Raw genomic sequence first — 22,697 nt, 5'->3', positions numbered from 1 at the left:
TACACCTGGCATGAAGCCAATTTCTGACACGCGAAAGCCCTATAGTGGCTCATCGCGTGCACTCATCATTGCTCTAGACGTCGGAACCACTTTCAGTGGTGTATCATATGCCCTCCTCGAACCAGGCGAGGTCCCAAAAATTCACGGTGTCACTCGGTGAGTATCTCATGCGAATCACGCGTCCCACATACCCTCTGACAGCAAGCGCATCCGCCCTTACCCTGGGTAGTTTCCCTGGTCAAGAACATGTAGCTGGAAACTCAAAGATTCCCTCCATCATGTATTATGACAAGCATGGCAGAGTCATGGCCGCAGGTGCCGAAGCCGACAATGCCTCCATAATCAGTCAGGCCGAAGACGAGGAATGGATCAAAACGGAACTGTATGTGTCCATTCTTTCCTGTGCAATCATTGATCAAAATTTATCGCTCCTACCAGTTTCAAGCTTCGCCTCCGGCCGAAAACCATGAAATTGAAAATGAACGGGATGCGTCTAAGTCCGCTGCCACGCCATAAAACTCCCGTCGATGTTTTTGGAGACTTTCTTGCTTATCTCTTCCGCTGCACGAAGAGTTTTATCATAGACACGCATGCCAACGGTCAGACCTTGTGGCACCATGTCGAAACCAGCATCGAATTCGTCTTGAGCCATCCCAACGGCTGGGAGGGCGCTCAGCAGACGAAGATGCGACGCGCCGCCGCACACGGTGGTTTAATTCCCGATACAGACGAAGGTCGAGCGCGGATCCGTTTCGTTACAGAAGGAGAAGCAAGTCTCCACGCGTGCGTTCAGAGCGGTCTCGCGGCCGACGTTCTTTCCGTGTGTATTCCAACATATCCCACACACGAACTTCTTGTCTGACGTGGCCCGTAGAATCCATCCAGGCACGGATTCCTCGTAGCTGATGCAGGTGGTGGCACGCTTGATATCAGTTCGTACGCAGTCCGAGGAACAAATCCCTTGGTAATCGAGGAGGTAGCTCCTCCTGATTGTGAGAATGCGGTGACGCGTCCTTCTGTCTATTTTCATATCTGATCGTTTGCTTCCGAAGGTATATTTGCCGGATCTGTGTTCGTCAGCCGAAGGGCAAGGGAATTCCTCGAAGGTGAACTATCATTGGCTGCATCATACGCAAGGCGTCATCTCATTATGTGTACAGAGAAGCTCAGAGGTTCCAAGTACGGTACTCCAGATTCGATCGACCACATCACGAAACGCTTCGATGAGACGACCAAACGACTATTCCGAGACAAGAAAGAACTGCAATTCATTCCATTCGGATCCCCGCTCGACAAAGATGCTTCAGCTGGCATCCGTGGAGGCCAGCTAAAGCTCAATGGGTAAGCACCGGAATGGACATCCATTATGATGACAATGACCGTACTCGATAGTGCGGAGGTGGCGGAGTTTTTCGAGCCCTCTGTCCAGGCGGCAATAGAATCGATCAAAGCCCAGGTTGACGCGTCGCAAGGGATGATCAAAGTACGTTACTCATCATCGACCAGCAACACGAGGTCTTAATAAACGGTCTACTTTTCATAGTCCGTTTGGTTGGTGGGAGGATTCGCGGCCAGCCCATGGCTCTTCACTCAGTTACAGGAACGCCTTGCGCCACTGAAGATCTCTGTGAGCAGACCTGACAGCCAGACGTAAGTAGCTACATGATCATTCCAGTGTTTCATGTATCTAATGTTGTATGATCTAGCTCGAAAGCTGTGGCCGATGGTGCACTTGGCTTTTACTGCGATCACCATGTTTCGGCCCGCATGTCGAAATTCATGTATGGTGTGGAGTACCTACGTGAGTATGATCCTAGTGATGCGGAGCACCTGTCTCGAAGGGACAGACTTTGCGAGCTTCCTTCCGGTCCTCGGCTATTGCCAGATGCATTTGACTGTATTCTTGCTCGGGTACGTATTCAGTGACATTTACACTGGAACGTGGGCTGACTTTAGGAACGTGCACATTTGCAGTGTGTGAAGGTTAAGGAATCCACGGTATTCTCGCGGAAATATTGCACCGAACTCACGAATCTGTCAACCCTTTCTGTATTTGAGGTGGAGATATGGTGCTATAGAGGTGGTGACACGATTCCGCAGTGGATTTTACGCCACGCAGGTGGGTAGCCCTGAACACGAGCCCGAATCCCATGCTGATCCATGGTCTTCCGTTCCTCCAGAGGATTATTCGACTTTGTGCGTAGTCCGGGCCGATCTATCGCTTCTCAGTGGAAGTGCGGAGCCTAAACATGGCAAGAACGGCAAAACATATTGGACGATCGTGTTCAGTGTCGAGATCCACTTTGGTCTCACCGAGTTCAAAGCGCGGATAAAGTGGAATGACAACGTGCGTAATTTCCGTGTATTTTTGTCACGTGTCCTGAGTCGATTATGATTAGGGAACGACCAAGTAGTATGTGAAAATCTGCATAGGACTGGTTACATCTCTGACTCTGTCTATAGTGGACCTGCATCTATCGTGTACAGCGAGAGCGGTCATCGTGCGGACGAAGATGAACAGGACGTCTCTGAGGATGACTATGCCCCATCGCGTTCTGCATCCGTTGCACCATCGCGCTCTCATTCTGTTGCACCGTCACGCTCTCAGTCCGTCGCTCCCTCTCGCACTAATTCTCGAGAGTCGCTAATATCAGGTATCAGGACTCCTCATGGAACCTCACGCGTGGAGGCCACGTTCATAGAAGTCCAAGATCGCCGAATGAGCGTGGTCACAACTCAGTCATCCGCTTCCAAGGTAGTCACTGCTACGCCTCCAACACCAACGGCCGCTGATCGCGGGGCGAGAAGCCACTCAACATCAACTTCTCATCATGCGCCACCAACACCCCCAGCTGATCGAAGCATCCGGGAGATCGAGCGAGAGCGTACTGTGTCTACCGCGTCCAAGGTCTCAGCTGATCGAAGCATCCGGGAGACCGAGCGAGAACGTACTGTATCTACCGCATCCAAGGTCTCCACAGCTGATCGAAGCATCCGGGAGACTGAGCGAGAACGTACTGTGTCTACCGCGTCCAAGGTTTCCACAATTGTTGCGAGCACTGTTGAGCGAGACCGCAAGATCTCCACTGCTTCTAGGGTCTCTGCTTCGGCCGTTTCCCAGCATGACCATCTAACTGCTTCCCAATCTACGACCTCGGTCGTTTCCCAATCCACAATCTCAGCTGCTTCTCAATCCATCCATGCAGCTACTTCGCAGCATATCCCTGCAGCCGCCTCTAAGGTTACACCTCCAGTTACCGTCGAAACACGCGGACGGGAGGCTGAACCTGCTAAAGCAAAGGGAAGGGGAAAAACAAGACTCCTAAGGCCACCGTACCTCCTTCCCCGATCGACCCGGCTGACACTACCGTGGGCAAGAGTCCAGGACAGCTAGCAGAGACCCTTACAGCCGTCTGGGGCTCTACTTCCAAGGCGAATACACCTGGAGCCTCACCGCTCGTTCAAACATCCAGATCTCTCGAGCCAACGACACCGAAGAATGAAGTTCCCCCTCCGCTGTCTCACAAAGCCACGCCAAAGATTGTGGACGTCAAGCTTTCAGAGCCACCCACACCTGCACTCCAGGAAGCCCAGCACTCGTTGCATGTCAACATCGCGTCTGAAATATTTCACGAGACAACGAGAGAGCTCTCGGTTGAGATTACGCAAGAGACAAGGGTGGAGGGCCCTCCATCATCTACCACGCCGGCAGACACTGTTCCCCTTGAGTTCACCTCGACGGAAGCTCCCAGAGACCTTGCCGCCATTGCAGAGGTTTCCGAGGTGTCTGCTGAGCGGTCCACGGAGACAACTCTTACTGTCACAGAGACGCAATCCAACGTTCTGGGTATTGACGTTTCTGCGCCCGCGCTCGAGCTCAACTTCGCGTCGGAAGCACCAGCTGAATCAGCCGATGACGCTACCGGCGATGGTAGTTGGCGCATTGTTGATGCTTGGGGTGCCCCTGAAGTGAAGGAGACGGTCGGTTCTACCCCCGCCTGGGGTTCCTCTGGTGGAGGTGGTAGCAGTGGGTGGGGCTCCACTGTGAAGGCCAACACCGGATGGGGGACAACGAAAGGAAGTAACTGGTCTATACCAGCTGCACCCTCCTTCGGAGGCCTCGGCTCTACTCTCGCAGGATCATTCGGTGGTCTCCGCAGCGCGAAGCCCTCGCCGAAGCCTGAATCATCCCCACTTCCAGTTCAGGCCTCTCTTGGAGGCCTCGGCTCTCTTGGAGGGTCCTTCGGCAACCTCCTCGTCTCCGATGATAAGAAGAGTCTCTCGCCGAGGCCTGACTCATCCCCACTTCCAGTTGAACACGCTCCTGGACTGATCGATACATCGGCCGAGCCCGTGCAGACTACGGAAGAGTCTCTTGCGCCAGCTGAGGTACCAGCGGACGTGGTACCACCAACAGCTACAGAAGAAGCAGCACCACCTTCAACCGATGCAGCAACGACTACAGAGAAACCGGAAGATAACCCTCCTGCAGAAGCCAGCCCTGGAGAGCCAGCCGCTACGGCAGGTGACGGAGAGGGTAATGATGTCGAGGAAGAGAAAGACGAAGCTGGTGGCAAGGCACCCAAGGTATCTGCTCCAGCGATGAAAGCGACAACCAGCAAGGGAGGGAAAAAGAAGAAGAAAAAGTAAGGTGCTCGGACGTGTTATGCTAGTCCCCTGCTTTCTGATATCGCTCACGACTCATCTACTTTACTGACGAACTTCTGATACCACTATTCTTGGAGCTAATTACCTGCATACCTATCACTTCGAGTCTGCATCCCGGAAAGTGTGATCCTGGACTTCAGACAAGCATCAAGTAAATGGAAACGGCCTGAGGGTCGTGAGATGAAGCGCCTATAGTACATAGGATACTCACTTGAAAGTCTGTGGGCCCTCCAGACTGCCGTTGCCCATTGAGGCGCTGAAGCTGCTGGTGTAAGTACCGTTGCTCCTGCCGAATTTGTCGTTGCTCCTCTTAGATAGCACGGATGTCCTTTATAATATTCATAGATTGCGGGTACCCATTGTCAAACAGGTGATTCGTGGGAATTAGCTCTAGCTCACTTGATCAGCCACTGCAATCCGAGGACATCCAGGAAATGGGAAGTCTGTGTGAGGTCTGCGCAGACGCCTGTCTCTAGGTCTGTGTCAAGTCTTTGTCAGCGTTACCCGGGAGTTACCAGGGGAGGTCTGTCAGCCGCCAAAGGTCTGTCTGCCCGCCGTCTTACATAACCACTGATCATCTTATCCCGCCGCCCTCTCTCGTTTGCCTGCCGCCTCCCTCGTTGCGCGCCGTCTCCTTCGTTGTGCGCCACCTCGTTGCGCGCTGTCTCTCTCGTTTATAAAGCCAAACATCACATCACATCCTGACGCTGTCGCAAGTCAGACTGCTGAACTTGGTGAGAAGTACGCATGGCTGAATGCTGCAAATTCCTCTGCGACAAGTGCTAAACCGAAGGCTGCGGCATCTTCTGCTGCTGCAACAAGTCCAGCCACCACCACGACCCCCGCGACTACCACAGCTCCTGCAGCATCGACGACCGCAACAACATCCTGAGCGCGGCCGTATGTAGGAAAGAAAGGCAGTCCGACATCACCGCTGACGGGAGAGGTTGCGCTTTCTAACGTTGTTGTTTCGATCGATATCGTCTGCATGGCTAGTCGTTTGTTTTCTCTGTTTCGTACCTACACTTCACTTCTAAATAACCTGCCGCTGGCGAAAGTTTCAACTGAGACACTGAATGCAAATTAGCAGGGCCCGCTACAGATTATCAAACTATAGTACATATTCCACGAGGATCTAAGTAAGTACCACCCTCTACTTGTACTTACATGTTACGGCTTCAATATGACGAGGGGGTTGGGGACCAGCTGGATGAAGGAATGATTGCAAGGACATCAGGTAATTGGAGGAGCTCGGGGAAGAATCTGAAAAATCGACATCGCGCATGCTAACAGCAAAGAAATTAGTTGGAGGCAGAGATGCGAAGCAGCTGACACTTACCCTGACCATAGGCTTCCCTGCGTTGCCATTCTGGTCACTCTGACATATCGTAAGTGCGACAGCGCTACCACAGCCAGTGCAGTCAACAGCCAGATCAATGGTCGTCATGCGCCACAGTATGCGGGGAATATTGGACAATCAAAGGACGGGACTGAATGATGTGGTGCCCACGGTTCAAGTATAGGTGGCTGGCAACGAGGGAGGCGGCGGGCAAACAAGAGAGGGTGGCGGGAGGGACTGCAGGCAATGAGAAAGGTGGCGCACAAACGAGAGAGACAGCGCGCAACGAGTGAGGTGGCGCGCAATGAAGGAGACGGCGCGCAACGAGAGAGGTGGAGCGCAACGAAGGAGACGGCGCGCAATGAGGGAGGCGGCGGGCAAACGAGAGAGGGCGGCGGGATAAGATGATCAGGTAAGACGGCGGGCAGACAGACCTTTGGCGGCTGAAGCGCTGACAGACCTCCCCCGGTAACTCTCGGGTAACGCTGACAAAGACTTGACACAGACCTAGAGACAGACGTCTGCGCAGACCTCACACAGACTTCCCAATACCCTGACTTTCTGTGCAATCCAGCATATGAGACAGTCTCCTGCGTGAACGGCTCTTTGGTGCGAGCTGCGCCAGCAACCTCAGCACTGGCATATTGTTTGCTCGAGTTTTGCTTCAATGGTTTCCCAGCCTTTGAGCCGCTCTGCGACGACGATCTTCTCGGTCTGGCCATCCGTGTTCTGCCACACAGGTTCAGAAGTAATTATATCAAAGTTTCGAATCGATTGTCAAGACATATAGACACAAATTGCATGCCAAGTGGCTGACGCCGTTTCGAGGTGTGGTACTAATCAGAGAACCGGCGAGCCGCATATATATTACGATATAAAGTCATATTTAGTTTCACGTTTCGTCACATTAGAATATAAAGCAATATGTGATCATAGCAAGAACTCACTGGGTTCACTGATGTAGGTCTCCAGTCGTGTATCTGGCTGGCTAGGTGGAATCATGACGAACCAGACGTCGCTTGAGATGTTGTTGTGTAACCACTGTGAAGTAGAGATCCGTATGCAGGGGTTGGTGCTGAAACTTCTTCGGCCGAGGAAGTGCCGTTAGTGCTGGTGGGTATGCTACACTGAATCACTAATCCAATGTCTGCTGAGGGTGCTGGTGCCTTGCCAAGTTGCGCCGTTTTCGTGCATTTTTGTTTATGCCAGCAGCAATCTTCTTTCTCGATGCTGGTACTTAAGTTGTTTGAGGGTGGCGGCTCATGCACGATTCCTGGTGTAATTATAGTGAGTGCGTCTCGTGGATTCAGTGCACCATTCGACAGCGAGTTTTGCGAGTAAGTGGTCTGAAAAGTGTTTTCGAATGACAATGAGGGTGGGGCGTGAGTGTCTGTGGATGTCGGGACAGGATTGGTAGCAAGTCAATGCGTGAAGGAGTGCGCAGCACCGTAAAACTGACGGTAAATGAGAATGTTCAATAAGACGGCTGATGCAAGGATGGTGGCAATGGCAATGGCAGGAGGCTAGCTGAATTCATGAGTGGGCGCAGATGACACAGTTCAGGTTCTCGCTATTCGTCGGTTTTCGTCTCACTTTATACAGGCCAGAGACCATGGTGATCCTCCAAGAGAGGCCTGAATTGGAAGCGAGGATGATTCAGGCTTCGGCAAGGACTTCACACTGAAAAGAGAATGATCCTGCGAGACTAGAGCCAAGGCCTCCGAAAGAGAGTGCAGCTGGCATAGGCCAGCTACCTCCTTTCGCCGCCCCGCCCCCCCATCCGGTGCTACCACATCCACCAGAGGAAGCCCATATCAGGGGAACCCCAATCGCCAGTGGCGTCATCAGCTGATTCAACTGGTGCTTCCGACGTAAAATTGAACTCGAGTGCGGGCGCAGAAACGTCAATACCCAGAGCATTGGATTGCGTCTCTGTGGACTGCTCAGTAGAGACCTCGCAAACTTCCGCAATGGCGGCAATGTCCCTTGGAGCTTCCGTCGATGTGAACTCAAGGGGAACAGTGTCTTCTGGCGTGGTAGCGTCAGACAAGAAGTTCATGTTTGGGATATGTCCTGATATCTCGGACGGAATACACACGGTGGAAAGAACACCGGCCGCGAGACCGCTCTGGATGCACGCGTGGAGACTGGCTTCTCCTCAGGCTTCTGTGACGAAACGGATCTGCGCTCGACCGTCTTCTGTGTCGGAAATCAGACTACCGTGTGCGGCGGCGCATCGCACGTTCGTCCGCTGAGCGCCCTCCCAGCCGTTTGGATGAGCCAAGATGCTGGTTACGACATGACGCCACAAGGTCTGACCGCTGTTGGCATGCGTGTCTATGATAAAACTCTTTGTGCAGATCTCCAAAAACATCGACGGGAGTTTTATGGCGTGGCACGGGATCTAGACGCGTTCGATTCTATTCATTCTCAATTTCATGGTCTTCGGCCAGAGGCGAAGTCTAAAACTGGTAGGAGTGTTAAATTTTGATCAATGATTGCACACAGGAAGGAACGGACACATACAGTGATGTGCGCTCAACTTGTATCGGGTTGATTTGAATTGTGATGTTGAGCTGCAAGTTGATGCGTGGTAGCTGAAAAATCCAGGCGTCATAGAAAAAAAAAAGGCTATGAAAGGCCCGAAACGTTGAGTTGTTCCCGACATCAGATTCGAGCTCGAGCTGGCATTGACCTCGCTTCAAGATATAATATAAATATCAGGTGGCAGTCTGCTGGCATTGCAGATACTGGCACCTGTTCAAAAGGGTGGATAGGCATCGCCATGAATAACAATATTCAGCACATAAAAGCAAGCCATTTTCCTACTGTCCCCTTCAGATTTATTTGATCCCATATCGATATCATATCCTCACAAACATTGCAATGCGTTTCTACTTTGTCCTCGCCGGTATGGCTGCTGTAACAATACTTGCCAGTGACCCCGCCACTGGCAGTGCAAATTGTAATTGGTGGTGCACGCACACTGATGGATGCCGCAAATCAGGCTGCGAACTCCCTAGTTGCGTGAGTATCAGTAATTTGCGTCCTGTATTTAACCACATGACTCACCGACGTGGTAGCATTGGTTGACGTGCACCCAGAGTCCAAGTTGACTTTAGTCACGGTATTGCCGGAAGGTGATAGTGATAGCGAGTGGCAAAGGAACCGATCACAATTGACGACAAAGAGTCCAGACCTAAGGTTATGAGTCTTGGACGAGTCTTGGCTTGGATGTGACTAGATGTGTTGTTCAGATCTCTTTTTCACGGGCTCTTACATTTACTAGCTATTTAAACTCGCTATATATGTACTAGACAGACCCGAGGCTCAGTACTCAGTACTCAGTACCCAGTATTCTCCCAAATAACACCAGACTGGTATCTGGCAAGACAAATATGTGACGTCATTTAAACTTTAATTTAAGGCACCTCGGACTCCTGGGCAACCATTAACCCTACTGTGATGTACCGCCAAATGAATCACAACATTACAAATTGGCTTCGCAATACGCAACAACTTTTCATATCATTGTCTAAGTATGTTGGAGACATTAGATGTACTTGTACAGACAATCTCTGCAATTTTTTTTTTCAAAAATACACCGTTGTTCGCGTTGTGTAGCGAAAACAGTGAACAGGTACATTAAGTGGCCAGTACCGCCAAATGAATCACGTGTATGCTTACTACAAATCAGGCATTGAACCTTACCAAACACTACACTTTGGATCTTACAGTTGCTGAGTCACACATACATTCCAACCATTTCACTCACCAGAGTTGCTACACTTCGTGAATTTCGATAAATCTCAATGTAATAGATACCTAGAAGGTACTCCTATATATTCCAGCTATCTTTGAAGAGTTTTCGAATGTCAATGCTGCACCCTTCGAGGCATAATTTTCAAATTGCCCAAAATGGGGTGTGTCATCAGTGGTAATTGAGACATATCATAATTTTTTCTCGTTCAATGTCAGTCAAAATTCATGCAGGTGATAATGCATGTATGCAGGAGTATATAATAGTGTTTTGCTAGTCATAAGGTTGTGTTGTGTTGGTGTTATGCATGAAGTGATTCATTTGATGGTACTGATTCAAATGGCGGTACATCACAGTACTCAATAACAGTTTATTTCACCAGTTTATTTGCTGCTCAAACGATAAGCGGTGGGAAATAAACTGACAGCGTTATTGAGTGGCAGTTTATTTGCCAGTTTATTTCATACGCGAAGTTGTCGGAGTGAACTGAGAGTGATTGTGATGCCGAGCAGCCGAAGTACGATTGATGAGGAGCAAAAGTATACCAGCATCGAGTATGAGTGACTACTGGAGCGAAGACGGACAACAGAAGCTCGCACTCGAGCTTGCTTCATGGGACCACATCTCTCTTTTGCAAATCCCCGATTTTTCCCCTACACGACATAGAAATGTTGCGAGTTGATATTTTATAGGGCGCTGGGGTCGACCGCCACTCGTGGATGGATAGAACATGGGATCGTTGCTGATGAGGTCGTGCAAATACCAGAAAGTCCTGCGGTCCATACTACGCAGTATTATGCAAGTCAGGAATTGAAGTATATGAAAAAAAACAACTCACCGCAGCCAGACTTTGAACATCCTGTCTGACGAGACATTAAGGAGGATGTCAAAGAAATCCTCGGACTTCTGTTGGTCATATGGTCCTCGTCTACCGCACCTACCATTTCGTCTGTCCTGTCGACGGCGGTCCAAGGCCACCAATGCAAGTGAAACAGCAATGAGCTGATCCCCGGAGTCTTTCGCCTCAGCAAGAAGCACAACTGCGAGAGTTTCCAAGAGTTTCGTAGTAGATTCTCTCTCGCTGATCCGTTGATGCTGACGTCGACGTCGTTGTCGACGCACTGAGCTATCACGCGCCATGAGTGTTCGTTTGCAGAGTCTCTCGGCAAGTCGGTCGGCGGCTATTTCACTCTCCGCAACACGAATGCACATCAAACCTTACTTGACAGTTTATTCCAGTTTATTTCGTCCTGCTCGCTCAAAAAAATAAACTGGCGAAATAAACTGTTATTGAGTAGGGTTATTAGGGATGCTCAATATTCAATTCTAAAATGTCGTTGTCGTTTGCAAGTCGTAAGGGAGCCAAATTCACGCTAAGCGTCGCTAAACCTGTCCTAAACGGGACTTGTACCTAAACCTTACGGCCCGCAGCGCCAACACTTGCAGTCTTAAAACATGTCCTAAACCTCATCATTCCTGGCCCTCAGTAGGCCTAACCCTTATCTAAACCTTGTTATGTAGAAATGCTAGCAATGTATGATCAATTAATCCCATTTTTGAGTGAGAGGTGCATTATATTCATAAACATACTACATAGTACTGGATATATTCTATGGAAAGGGTCGGAAAAGGTTTAGGAGTGTTAAGGATTAGGTCTTCTGAGGTTTAGGAGCACTGCTGAGGTTTAGGACATATTTTAAGACTGCAAGTGTTGGCGCTGTATCACAGTTTCGAAGCCGACTCCAGAGCCACGGTATTTCGTAACGTAGAGATGGATGTCTGGATCCCGTCCTCGGATAGAGATGGTAGGGTGCATGGCGGAGCTTTGTATGAGGCAATGTCAGCTGGGAGACAGCTGTTGAACTCGGACGATTTTCCAACCCAATCTAGGGCAGTAATGTCGCCCGAATGAGCTATAATCTCCTGCAAGAGTCGTCCGAGCGCATTCTGTTTATTCTCGCCGCATATTACAGGGAGGTGGGCGCGGAAGATGCCAAACAATGGGTACGCGATGTCTTCCTGTAAGGTGGCCACACGACTCGATGCCCACTGAAATTTCTCTCGGGCGCCTCTCATCCCTGGGCGGAAGGCGACGAGCGCCCGGACATTTATACCTGTTGCATCCTGCAACTCCTGCATGATAACAACTGACTCCTTGTGGTCGAGCGAGCGGTCGTCGAGATACAGGGTCCTATCTGCTTGGTAGAAGACAACCTTGTGAGGAGCGAGGAACTCCTGAACAGTCTATCCTCGCGTGTTCCAAATGTTGTTTGCGAGTGCGCCAGACTTCGACGAAGGCAGAACGTCCGTTAGATAGACGACGGTTAGTGCTGAGTGACGATACCAGAAAAACATGGAGTGAACTGATTTTTGGAGCTCAATATGGTTGAGCTGGTCGATGCAGCACGTATCGTTCCATGCCCAGTGATGCCCCGCATCACGAGCGATCTGGCAGAACGACTGCAACTTCACAATCATTCCAACTAGATCCAATTTGTACACGACCTTTCCCTGGATGTCATGCAGCAGTGGTTCCTTGCCTTCCCACCGATGTGATGACATGACCCAACTGAAGTACTTGGCGACCGCTTCTCTGATGGGTTCCGTTTGGAGGGGCGTATGCGTCATCGATGATGATAAAATCTCCTTGTACTCTATGCTTTCCATCAAAGCGTTGATCTGCGCCTCTCGATCGCATAAACGTCCAGTGCAGGTGTTGAGCAGACGAAGTGGGGCGTTTTCAAGTTGAGCATCAATGGCTCTTCGAATAGCGCCATCTGCTTGGGACGGACTGCGATACTGCTGACGCAGTTCTGTAGAAAAGTTAATCATATTCACGTCGACGCATGAGTAGCTTATTTCGTATCTGCGGGTCCAGTGCATTGTTAAGCCTGGAGAGCATGACCTTGAAGGCCTCGATTGCTTCGTCGTAGCGTTGAGCCTTGTGAAACACTGCATGCTGCGCTTCGTACCTAAAATACAACGAAGAGTTGGGTTCAATGACCTGTGCATCTGCGATATCAGCACAATTGCTAGACAAATGATGGACGTTATCCGCACCTTTTGCGCGTCATGAAGGGCTTCCTCAAAGAGGTTTCGTCCCAACTTTGCCTTACTGCGGTGCGCACAAAGAGAGTAGCATGAAGGATCCAGCTCTATCCCTGCTGAATAGGATTTAATAGCTCTCTCGAAAATTCGCAGTGGCCTCGTCTCCCTTGCGGCACAGAGCGCAGTGCAGTCCTGCTTAAAGATCGACACCAGAATGAGTCTCGATGTTCAAGTTGTCTATGCTGCTAATGCACTCACTGGTAGACCAACCAAGGTAGTTGACATTCTCATCCTCGTCAATCATGTGCATCATGCATCGATAGTATTTGACCGCTTCGATCGCTCGATCGGCGTGGAGGAATGCCTCGCACCGTCTTTGGTCGACAATTAGCCACAAGGAATCCAAGTCCCAACCGAAGAGCTGTACAGTACACCATGACATAATCATTCAGTGGAAGTGTCACATGCGGCGTCGCAGTACACACCACCGTGAATATTTTCAATCTAGGGTCAATAAGTGTTCTACAAAAGAACAAGTTGGCTATGCTGAGCATGCTATCGTTGAGTCGATCGGCAGCTTCATTGTAACGTCTATCCTCGAAAGCAATCATTGCAAGCTGCACGCATAAATACGACTGACAAGTGTGTTCGAGAGTGAAAACTCATGAGGTCTGACATAAAGCTCACATTGACAGCGCTGCACGGAAGCGTATCTAAGTGTTGATAGGCAATGGCGAGGTTTTGGACACGCCGCATTGCCTCATCATGGCGATTGGCATTGAAAAGTGCTACAGCCTAGATAAAATGACATTGAAGTCTCAGTATCACAAAGTGACTATTAAAGATAGTGATCAGAGTACCTTGATCAATAATAAAAGATTAATGGTAATCAGATCCTGATTCAAAAACATGGAAGCGAGATCGAAAGCTTCCGTCGCGTCCCAGAACTGCAGAACTGCTCCTTGCCGCAGAGAGCAATGCCCTTGGAAATATAGCCCAATAACGAGGGCTGGATAGTAATGGATTATTCACCAAGCTGAGTCAACCTGCGTTCAACAGCCTCATGATAGGCAGAGCGTCTGACCTGGACTACGTCTTGAAATACATTATCCCACTCGGAGTTTCACGTCCTTACAGCCGAGCAATTGGCATAGGGTTCGTGGCTGTTGCCATCTGCGTCAATCTCTCAGGTCAGCAGCTCTTCGGCGGTATGCAGGTCCCTAGCAGTGGATGCATTGCGGATTACCGTCTTTATAGCAAGGATCTATATAAAGCAAGCTCAGGTAAGTAGACGCATCGAATGGAAACAGCTCACGATAATGATTCGTCGTTACTAGTGTGCTTGTCATTGTCATGGTGACTGAATAGCCGCGTGTCACCAAGCTAAATAATGTCGATGAATAGCAAGGCGGACCAATAATTGGCAAGAGCGCACCTGCATGACATTGCAAGTAAGGGGTTTCCGTTCCTGTGGTTTTTCATTCTCTGTCTCCTCCAACTTGCTTTGCTTGAATATGCTCTTCAAGAACCAGAGGCAAACCATCCCTTGTTCATCTCCACTGACAAGCAGCTCGCCATTGGGAGAGATTGCGACACTGCTAACCTCCCCGGTGTATTTGAGTACCACCCCTATCTGCTGTCATATCTCTGTGCTCCACAGCTGAACAGTCTCATCGAACGAGGCAGTAGCAATGAAGGAGCCATCACAAGAGATTGCAAGTGATGATATGTTTTCAGTGTAGATGCCTTTCTCTGCTCACCTCGTACAATCATTGAACCCAGTCCCAGAAACGCTTTCTGGGACTAAAAGTACGTCTTTAATGTAGTGGGCTGGCTGTAATAGCAAGAGGCTATCATGTAGATTCGGTTGCCCATTACAGCCATCCACAGCAAGAAGTTCATCATGGGTAAATCTTGAGTAAATCAGTAGCGTCGTAAGTAAGTAGCCAAAGCAAGGGATCCATCAATGCAGAACAAGTAAGGTATAGGTCCAATCAAGCACGTATCCAAAAGCAAAACAAGACAAAACAGTCACCTACGGATCATCCCAACGCTCCGATTACTGATTCCTTGTTCAAAACTGTGTTTCCTCCGTCTACTATTATCAGCCGGAGATGGCACACCCGACTTCAGACTTGTAGCGCTCGCATTCTTCTTCGCATCCAACGAAAATGCCGCGCCGACTGCGGGCATGCTCAGCCGCCGTATCCAGCCCTTGGGCTTCTCGGGACGCAAGAGAATGGGCGGCTCTGGAGGACGCAGGTCGTGAGGGGAGGGCGTAACCTCTGGTGTCTTATATTTAGTGACAGAACAAGTACCGCAGCCGCAAAATGGTGCGTGACCCTTTGCAGGAAGGGGTGAAGACGGTTGGGAGCGCGATGGAGATTGAGAACCCCGCTGACGCGGTATAGACGTCGAGCTTGGTGGTGGCACGAGGTGTGAGGTGCTTTGCGATCCGCGTTTATGCTGGAATAGCGTCAAACGCGGCCCTTTGGGGGTGTCGCTCGTACTCGTACTGATACGGTCACTCCGTGCGTCGAGGAATTGCATTCGATCGCGCTCGAAATCGCGTGTTTTCTGATTTAGTTCTCGTTCGCGCTGTCGAAGCTCATACTCTTTCTCCTTGAGCTCCAGCTCTGCGAGCTCTTCTATGCGTTGCCTCCGCCTTCGAATGTCTTCTTCGCCGGTAGAGATGTCACGGGAAACAAGAGGGTCCTGATCGACCGCATGTCTATCGGCAGTCGGCGAACCGTTGCTGCGCCGAGGAGTCATGGGCTCATCGATAGGCTGATACCGAGAAGCGAGGTCTGAAACGCTCATCGGCAACCGTGGCACATCCTTCGGCACCTGAGAAGAAGGCTCAATCTGAAAGAAGAAAAAATCAACCCGACTTATCTCAACAACTAAACATCATACTAACCGTGCGACTGTAGCGATTGCGCATGGCTGCAACTACGCTTCCATTACTCACAGAACTGTCAGTGCGCTCAAGCGACTTCTTGGCGGCATCAATGCTTCGGCTCTTGAATGCGCTGCGGATCTCCACTGAGGCACCGAACTCGCCTGGAGGAGGTTGCTCTGGTTGCTTGTTAGTGAGTGTTTTCTCGCTTGAAATTTCTCGTGCGATCAGGGACGACCGATGAGCTTTTGCTTCTTCACGGAACAGCTCTGGGACTTTCTTCTCGCTACCCGTCGAAAAAACCGATCCCACTATTTCCTGAGGAATTCTCTCTCCGGGATGGTTATCAGAGTTATCAGAGTACATATAGTGCGAGGACGGTGGCGTAGTCGGTCCCTGAGACACAGGAGGCGACCTGAAGCTACTAACAAGCGTAGGCGTATCAGAAAGCGCACTCTCGATCGGCTGCGGAGATTCCGATAGTAAGTACGTCTGTTGAGCAGTTTGGCTTGGCTGGGGAACTTGTAAACTCCGCAATTGCGTTCTCTGGCGATGCAGCTCTGTTTCATTGGCAGCTAACGGGACAGGAAAATGTGTTGGGGGGAAGGGGAACGCAGAGAGTGTCGTAATCGAGTTGATGGAGCCCTGGTTCTGCTCGTTGGAGCTGAACGGTGGGCGGGGGCGTTCGAGGTCGATGGAATTGTTCTGTGGTGGAAAGGGGAGCGAGCCTGGGTATTGTTGTTTGCCAGAGCGGGCAGTCTGACCCCATTCAGTCACACCCCAATTGGAAGGTGATGCTTGAGCAGGTGGAGGTGATTCGTCCGGTAGGTCATCGGGTAGGGGACCGGTCCACGCGCCTTCACAGAGAACTCGCCATTCTTCGAGTGGTCCGATAGATGGGGAGAAGCGACGGATGCTTTCGCACGTCCGGGCCCATTCTGCGTCCGCAACTCTTGAAAGACAAGCTGCTATGCTATACGTAGTCGACGTATGCTGTTGCGTCACCAGCAGGGTGTGATTGCTGTCGGATGGATGGTCACAACTCACATCCAAACATCTCCAACAGCCATACGAGCAACTCACTATTTCTCCTGAGACATCTCAGGACCAAGCACGCTGAGGAGATTGACATAACGAGCATGCTCCTCGCCAGCATCACGTGCGCTCTTCTTAGCCTTCTTCTCATACGCCTGACCTTACATGAACCGTTGAGACAATGCAGGTCGCACGGAGAACGGCGTACCAGCTTGCTTGATGCGAGCGTTTGAATCATTCATACGCTCGTCGTGAGTTTTCTCTTCTTTCTTCAGAAGTTCCATGAGTATTGATAGCGTTGAGAATGTGAGGGACGTACTGCGAGCTTCTTGAACCACTTCTTCACCTCGGAACTGATCCCATCGCATTCCTTGTTGGCTATCTTTGCAAACTTGACGTTGACGTCGGAAAGGACGTCGAATATGCTGGCACTAGCAATAAAAGCGTTGGCTGCGCAAGTTTCGTGAGAACGCTTGATATTGTATTGGGGGGCAAATCAGAAAGAGTTTACCTGGAATTTCACTAGTAGTCTTGAGCCCAGCAGCTTCCTTTAGAGCTTTGGAAAGCTTCTTCTGTAATGTGACGATAGCCCCTGCAGCCTCGCAATAGTCATTAAGCATATTCACGAGTGTTTCGAGCGTCCGGCATGATTTGTGGATGTCTGGTCGTTCTGCGAGCTGCGGGGCGGGATTGGTGCTCGACATGGAAATATCTCTGGATACGCTCGAGGTGGGGAAGTAGAAACTGAATACTTTGCTCGCCGCTGAGTGCTCACGCCTGCGCAGTGCGGTCAACTGTCCCTCATCGATGTGGTGAGAGATGATGATCGGACTTTGAATTGATACCAGCGATAATATGCCCAAGTAGAGTGGTGCTATTCCATAATCTGCATGATAGTACAACATAAGACTCATCGAAGAAAATACGCTTTGATAGTGTACAAATATTATAGAGATTGCAAACATGTCAAGTAATACAAAATAAATTTCACGGTACGAAGAGTGATGTATTACTGTTAACTTGAGATGAAGAACTCGAGTCACTCGACCGACCAATAATATTTGGATTCCATGAGTGCGCTGACTAGTGCTTTCTTGTTCTTGAGTGTGTATGCCTTTGGGATGTCCATGTCAGAATCCGTCCGTCGGCGAATATTTATCTGGTCGATCAGCACTACATTCAGGACAGCAAGAAATCCATCTTCGTTCATCAGCAGCGGCTCTACCTTGTCCAGCCGAGCATCCTCTGCTGCACCTTTCTCTGCACGCTCTGCAAGCCGCCTTCGTTTGGCTGCCACTTCTTCCTCGTCATACTTTCGGACGAGTGCTGCTCGGTGCTTGGCCTCAAGCCCTGCAGTTTGCCATTCCCGTGCCTTCCGCATGGTGAATTTATGGTCGGAATTTGTGAACGTGGCGTGCATAAAGGCTTGAGTGTCGTTGCGCTTGAACTGGGCTCGCACATTGTAGTCATCTTTCGGCGTTGTTTCATCAGTGGGACATTTCAAACTACATAGTTCTACGTAGCAAGCCGAAGCGCAGTAGCAAAACCCCGCTACAGTAGTAGTTGAATGCTACAGGAGCTCCGGTAGCACGTCGTAGCAAATCAAACTAAACCATTTGAAGTTAAACTATATTTGACTGAACAAGTCCCAGAGCCAGTATGGAGGCTTTAGTCCTTTCAGCTACTACTGGCTGCTACTTGCTGCTACAGTCGATTCAAAAGAAGCGCTGTGCTACAAGCTGCTACAAGTTACTTCGCTCGGCAGTAGGTTTCCTGATGTTTCTCTCTTTCATAGTGTGTCCCCGTGCTCTATCACAATCAATTCACCTATCGACCGTGGGAATGAAATGTATCTAGCGGACTTTGCAAATTGCACCTCCCCACATACAATTATCGATAGTTGTGTGAATAGGTCCAGAGCTGTAGGGGTTCAATGCATAATATACGAGATGCGAGCGAGCAAGGGAGAAAAAGACCACAGGTGCACGGGCGCGTCGGTCCTCTTGTGTTTTAGTACAGAACAAGTGTCGCAGCCGCAAAATGGTGTATAGCCCTTTGCGGGGGCTAGCGCTCATCGACTACCGGCATGCAAGTCTGTCTGAAACACTGATTCAAGTACGGTACTAATCTTCCAGAGAAGGCGACTGTTGCAGGTAGATAACTAGTACTGATGTGCGCGAGCAGCTTGATGAATCAGGACGACTGCATATGCCCGATGGTCAAGCTTAGTTCAAGGCAGTCGAGTCTTGCGCTAGAACAGATTGCATACTACGTACCCTCTCGTCTGCATGCAGTATTCATGGTTGACTAGCCCGATGTAGCATCGCACTTTAGAATAGTACCTCCATTCAGATAACATTAGCCGTTTGTTCCCGCCAGCGAATTCGAGCTGGCACAAGTTGACCTTGCTTCACAAGGTAAGTAAGTTATGGTCGGACCGTCTGTATGAACTAAGATCTTAGGTGGCAATGTGCTGGCATTGCAGATATCATTTGTTTGAAAGGGTGAAAAGGTGAAAAGGTTCATCCATGAATGAAAATATTCAGCACATAAAACTTGAAGCAAGCCGTCTTCCCACTGTTTCCTTCAGATTTATTTAATCCCATATCACACCCTCACAAACAATGCGTTTCACCTTTGTCCTCGCCGTTGCTGCTGCTTTGACAGCATCAATATCTGCAGCATCAATACCTGCCAGTGACCCTGACACTGAATGTCCTACTATTTGCAACGACGTCATGACAAACTGCTGCCCTGGGAAATCATGTTTGCCGCTGGGCTTCTTTGTGAGTATGAGTAGTTTGCGTCCTGGATTTAACCACATGACTCACCGGCGTGGTAGCTCGTCTGGTTTTGTGTGTGAGTGGCTGTCGCGACAGTACTGGTGAACTACAGTGAGTCGTGTTTCTGCTTTTGCATCGGTGCTATGGTTGATGGCACGACGCGTGAGTTACTAGTACTTTGTTGCTGAGTTGGTCAACGTGCTTGCTTCTGAATAAATTTCACTGCCGCTCGAGCAATGGAGATATTGAAATAGAAGAAATCTCAAACATTTGAATACATACAATATGAATGAAGCACGGTTTGTAGTCTCGTTGTAGTAAGGGGTCGCTGGGGTTTATCACGACCCGATTAGATGGTGGTATATGTGCATCTGCGAAAGCTCAAAGGTCCAGAGATGGCACTTGTGGGAGTAGTAGGTCATGAAAGTCGATGCAGGTTATAGCTGGAGGATTTGGATCTGCTAGCTTCGATGCCCTCGAGATCCAGGCGCGAAGAAAATCACTGCTCAGCGCTCAACACCGACGAAGCAGACGTTAAGAACGTGATGCGACTACCCCTGGTTATTGCCTCCGATACAGCTTAAAATAAATTAATTTAAAGTTTGTCTTGATCTAATTTAATTCACAATTGATAAAGCATTATGTAACTAAAATTAGGCAATAAGTATATATAAGGCGGCATGTGACCAGCAATATTGTGAGTATGAGTAGTTTGCTTTGCATCCTAGATTCATTACTCGAGTAAGTGCTCAGCGCTCACCCCTTGCACCACTCATTGTTGACCAGCCCATCAACGTAGCAGGTCCGCACCTCGCACTTTAGAATACCCCTGGCATCACTGATTCGGATGGTAGCAGTGTTGTTATTAACCCGCGTTATAACCAAATAGGTTATCGCTGGTGCATCCTGCGCGAAATAACTGGGGTTAGTTGGGTTAATGGTAGTTAATTGACTGAGTAGCTGCTGGTAGCTAATTGTTGATGACAATTGGCATATTCGAGCCAAATTCGAGCTCGACGGTTATCCAACTTCGAGTAGTGTCAAGCAGAGCATATATGCAACGTCGGAACGAGATGCCATGGTCGTGTCTGCACATCGATTGTCGGGTGGTGCCGAAACTTTGCTTGGTGCCGACAAGCACCTTGCGAAAGAAAGGTTTTCTTAAAAAAAAACACGGATTCAGCTATCACTGAAAAGGTTCTTTGATAAATAGCTCTCTTCTGAGTCCTTAATGATTAAAAGTTTACCACTGAGCCCCCAACCAGCCCGATATAACGCCAAATAACTCCTGGTGTATTAACCCTACTAACCCCTACCAAAACAGCAGATTCATTTGACTATTTCGCCCATTTTATTTCGTGCAAGCAATATACATCTCATTTGCGAGTGACAGCCAGTAGGAACGGAACAGAAATACAAGAAATCGTAAGTATTTTATTCTAGGTCTACATCATTGTAAAGCGTGCTGAGATTGGAAGTCCCGACGCGACACGCGCATCACAGGCACTGGCAATTCAAACACTGGTACCGCTTGCTCACTGGAAACACGCACTATCCCTGGGCCAAAATGTTTTTGAGCAACTGCCCATTCACGACCAACGCGGACGTCTGCTCTCCCCAACGTGGTCACTGCAGTTTCCTTCCTCAAATCGGTACGACGGACATATCCACATCGACTTCTACACTGATCCGGCCTCTGGTCTTCGTCGATCTCCTCGAAACACGCGTCCCGAGAGCCTCCCAGCGCCCGAGACGTCGTAGACGTGCCATGACGGCTGCCAATATACGTTCATTTATGAAAAAAATGAGCGAAAAAAAATGTAATTGAGTGGGGCTAATATTAACCTCGGTTTGTTCCTGACAGCGGATTCGAGCTGGCATCGACCTTACTCCACACATTGCCAATAGCCCTTGCTTCACAAGGTATGTAAGTTATGGTCCGACCGTCTGTATGAACCAAGTTCCCGAGATCTTAGGTGGCAATCTGCTGGCATTGCAGATATCATCCGTTCGAAAGCGGATTTCGGGTGGATAGGTTCTTCTTATATTGCCATATTCATTCAGATTCAGCACATAAAAGCAAGCCGTTTTCCTGCTGTCTCCTTCAGATTTATTCGATCCCGTATCACATCCTCACAACAATGCGTTTCTCCTTCATCCTCGCCGTTGTTGCCGCTTTGACAACATCAATATCTGCAGCATCAATACCTGCCAGTGACCCTGACACTGGCATTGAAAATTGCCGTGTCTTTTGCTTGCATAGTAGAGAGTGCTGTTCAGGGCAGACATGCGAATGGTTTGTGAGTATGAGTGGTTTGCGTGCTGGATTTAACCACATGACTCACCGGCGTGGTAGATCTTCTATATATGTCGTTGATAAGTGAGCGGCGTGTCGCGACAGTGAACTACAGTGAGTCGTGTTTCTGTGTTCGCATCGGTGCAGTATGGTTGATGGCACGACGCGTGAGCTACTAGTAGCTTGTTGCTGAGCTGATCAATGTGCTTGCTTCTGAACAAATTTCACTGCCGCTCGAGGAATGGAGATTTTGAAATATAGGAAAGCTCGAAATATAGAATGTGCCTGGAGTACAGTTTTGCAGTCTCGTTGCAAGGGTTTATCATTAGATGGTGGTGTGTATATATCTCATCGTCTGCGCATCAGTAAAACCACCGATTCCTTTTCCAGCCTTATGTTCCTTGATGTGCCTTCGAATTTCGTTGCCACAAGTCTAGACCAGCTTACTCCTTGCTTTTTGTACTTTGTTTCGTTACTACTGAAAGCAAATCAAGGCGAGCAAGTGAAAATTGAGTGAAAATCAAATTAAGAGTAATAAGTAGTACAATGTAAATATAATCGAGAGTTTCGAACACGCCGAATTAAAAATGCTGATTCTCCCATTGTATCGGGGACAATTTGCAGGAGGAATTTGTGAAGGATTGTGCCGTGGGGTCATTCGGATTGAGTTGGGCAAAAAGGAAGCGGCACAACATGTTCGGGAGTTGGGGGATTGACAACTCCAATGCTAATGTGGTCCACATGAGAACACGAGAACACTAGAACCAGCAACTCGGTTCGGTTGCAACTGCCACAAGTCCAGTCCGGTTACCAGTTTTCTTCCGGTCCTGCAACTGAACTTGCAAACACTACTTATGATGCCTCCAAAG

General features: G+C 49.4%; 7 protein-coding genes across 7 annotated transcripts; 2 read left to right on the top strand and 5 right to left on the bottom strand.

The window, feature by feature from the left end:
- Positions 1-10: 10 nt before the first annotated feature.
- EDB91DRAFT_1053992 (uncharacterized protein) lies at positions 11-2,395 on the top strand (the record flags this gene model as incomplete). The annotated part of the gene is made up of 11 exons (XM_041313796.1): positions 11-156; positions 230-382; positions 439-811; positions 875-1,010; positions 1,053-1,106; positions 1,161-1,341; positions 1,393-1,483; positions 1,544-1,650; positions 1,707-1,911; positions 1,975-2,119; positions 2,181-2,395. The coding sequence occupies 11 exons, from the start codon at positions 11-13 to the stop codon at positions 2,393-2,395; spliced, it is 1,806 nt and encodes a 601-aa protein (XP_041176776.1).
- A 145-nt stretch (positions 2,396-2,540) lies between these two features.
- Positions 2,541-3,512, top strand: EDB91DRAFT_398466 (uncharacterized protein). The gene is made up of 2 exons (XM_041327116.1): positions 2,541-2,607; positions 2,662-3,512. The coding sequence occupies exon 2, from the start codon at positions 2,720-2,722 to the stop codon at positions 3,392-3,394; it is 675 nt and encodes a 224-aa protein (XP_041176775.1). The 5' UTR covers positions 2,541-2,607; positions 2,662-2,719; the 3' UTR covers positions 3,395-3,512.
- Positions 3,513-5,385: 1,873 nt separating this feature from the next.
- Positions 5,386-6,036, bottom strand: EDB91DRAFT_1248961 (uncharacterized protein; the record flags this gene model as incomplete). Its single annotated transcript, XM_041323001.1, has 3 exons — positions 5,386-5,660; positions 5,836-5,954; positions 6,008-6,036. The coding sequence occupies 3 exons, from the start codon at positions 6,034-6,036 to the stop codon at positions 5,386-5,388; spliced, it is 423 nt and encodes a 140-aa protein (XP_041176774.1).
- On the bottom strand, positions 5,883-6,939 carry EDB91DRAFT_398562 (uncharacterized protein). Its single transcript, XM_041327117.1, has 2 exons — positions 6,008-6,939; positions 5,883-5,954 (listed from the first exon to the last, which is right to left on the bottom strand). Exon 1 carries the CDS (start codon positions 6,727-6,729, stop codon positions 6,112-6,114), a length of 618 nt encoding a protein of 205 aa, XP_041176773.1. The 5' UTR covers positions 6,730-6,939; the 3' UTR covers positions 5,883-5,954; positions 6,008-6,111.
- Positions 6,940-8,165: 1,226 nt separating this feature from the next.
- EDB91DRAFT_1053980 (uncharacterized protein) lies at positions 8,166-8,381 on the bottom strand (the record flags this gene model as incomplete). Its single annotated transcript, XM_041313795.1, has 1 exon — positions 8,166-8,381. The coding sequence occupies one exon, from the start codon at positions 8,379-8,381 to the stop codon at positions 8,166-8,168; it is 216 nt and encodes a 71-aa protein (XP_041176772.1).
- A 1,791-nt stretch (positions 8,382-10,172) lies between these two features.
- EDB91DRAFT_1136529 (uncharacterized protein) lies at positions 10,173-10,946 on the bottom strand. The gene has a single exon (XM_041318839.1). The coding sequence runs from the start codon at positions 10,905-10,907 to the stop codon at positions 10,602-10,604; it is 306 nt and encodes a 101-aa protein (XP_041176771.1). The 5' UTR covers positions 10,908-10,946; the 3' UTR covers positions 10,173-10,601.
- Positions 10,947-14,846: 3,900 nt separating this feature from the next.
- EDB91DRAFT_1053950 (uncharacterized protein) lies at positions 14,847-17,453 on the bottom strand (the record flags this gene model as incomplete). The annotated part of the gene is made up of 6 exons (XM_041313793.1): positions 14,847-15,680; positions 15,736-16,735; positions 16,798-16,909; positions 16,958-17,018; positions 17,069-17,199; positions 17,261-17,453. 6 exons carry the CDS (start codon positions 17,451-17,453, stop codon positions 14,847-14,849), a joined length of 2,331 nt encoding a protein of 776 aa, XP_041176770.1.
- Positions 17,454-22,697: the final 5,244 nt, after the last annotated feature.

The sequence above is a fragment of the Suillus paluster genome (genome assembly GCF_016628075.1).
Source record: "Suillus paluster strain FC165 chromosome Unknown EDB91scaffold_29, whole genome shotgun sequence".
Taxonomy (NCBI): Eukaryota; Fungi; Basidiomycota; class Agaricomycetes; order Boletales; family Suillaceae; genus Suillus; species Suillus paluster.
Note: the sequence above shows the minus strand (reverse complement) of the source record. Positions and strands in the feature narration are given on the sequence as shown.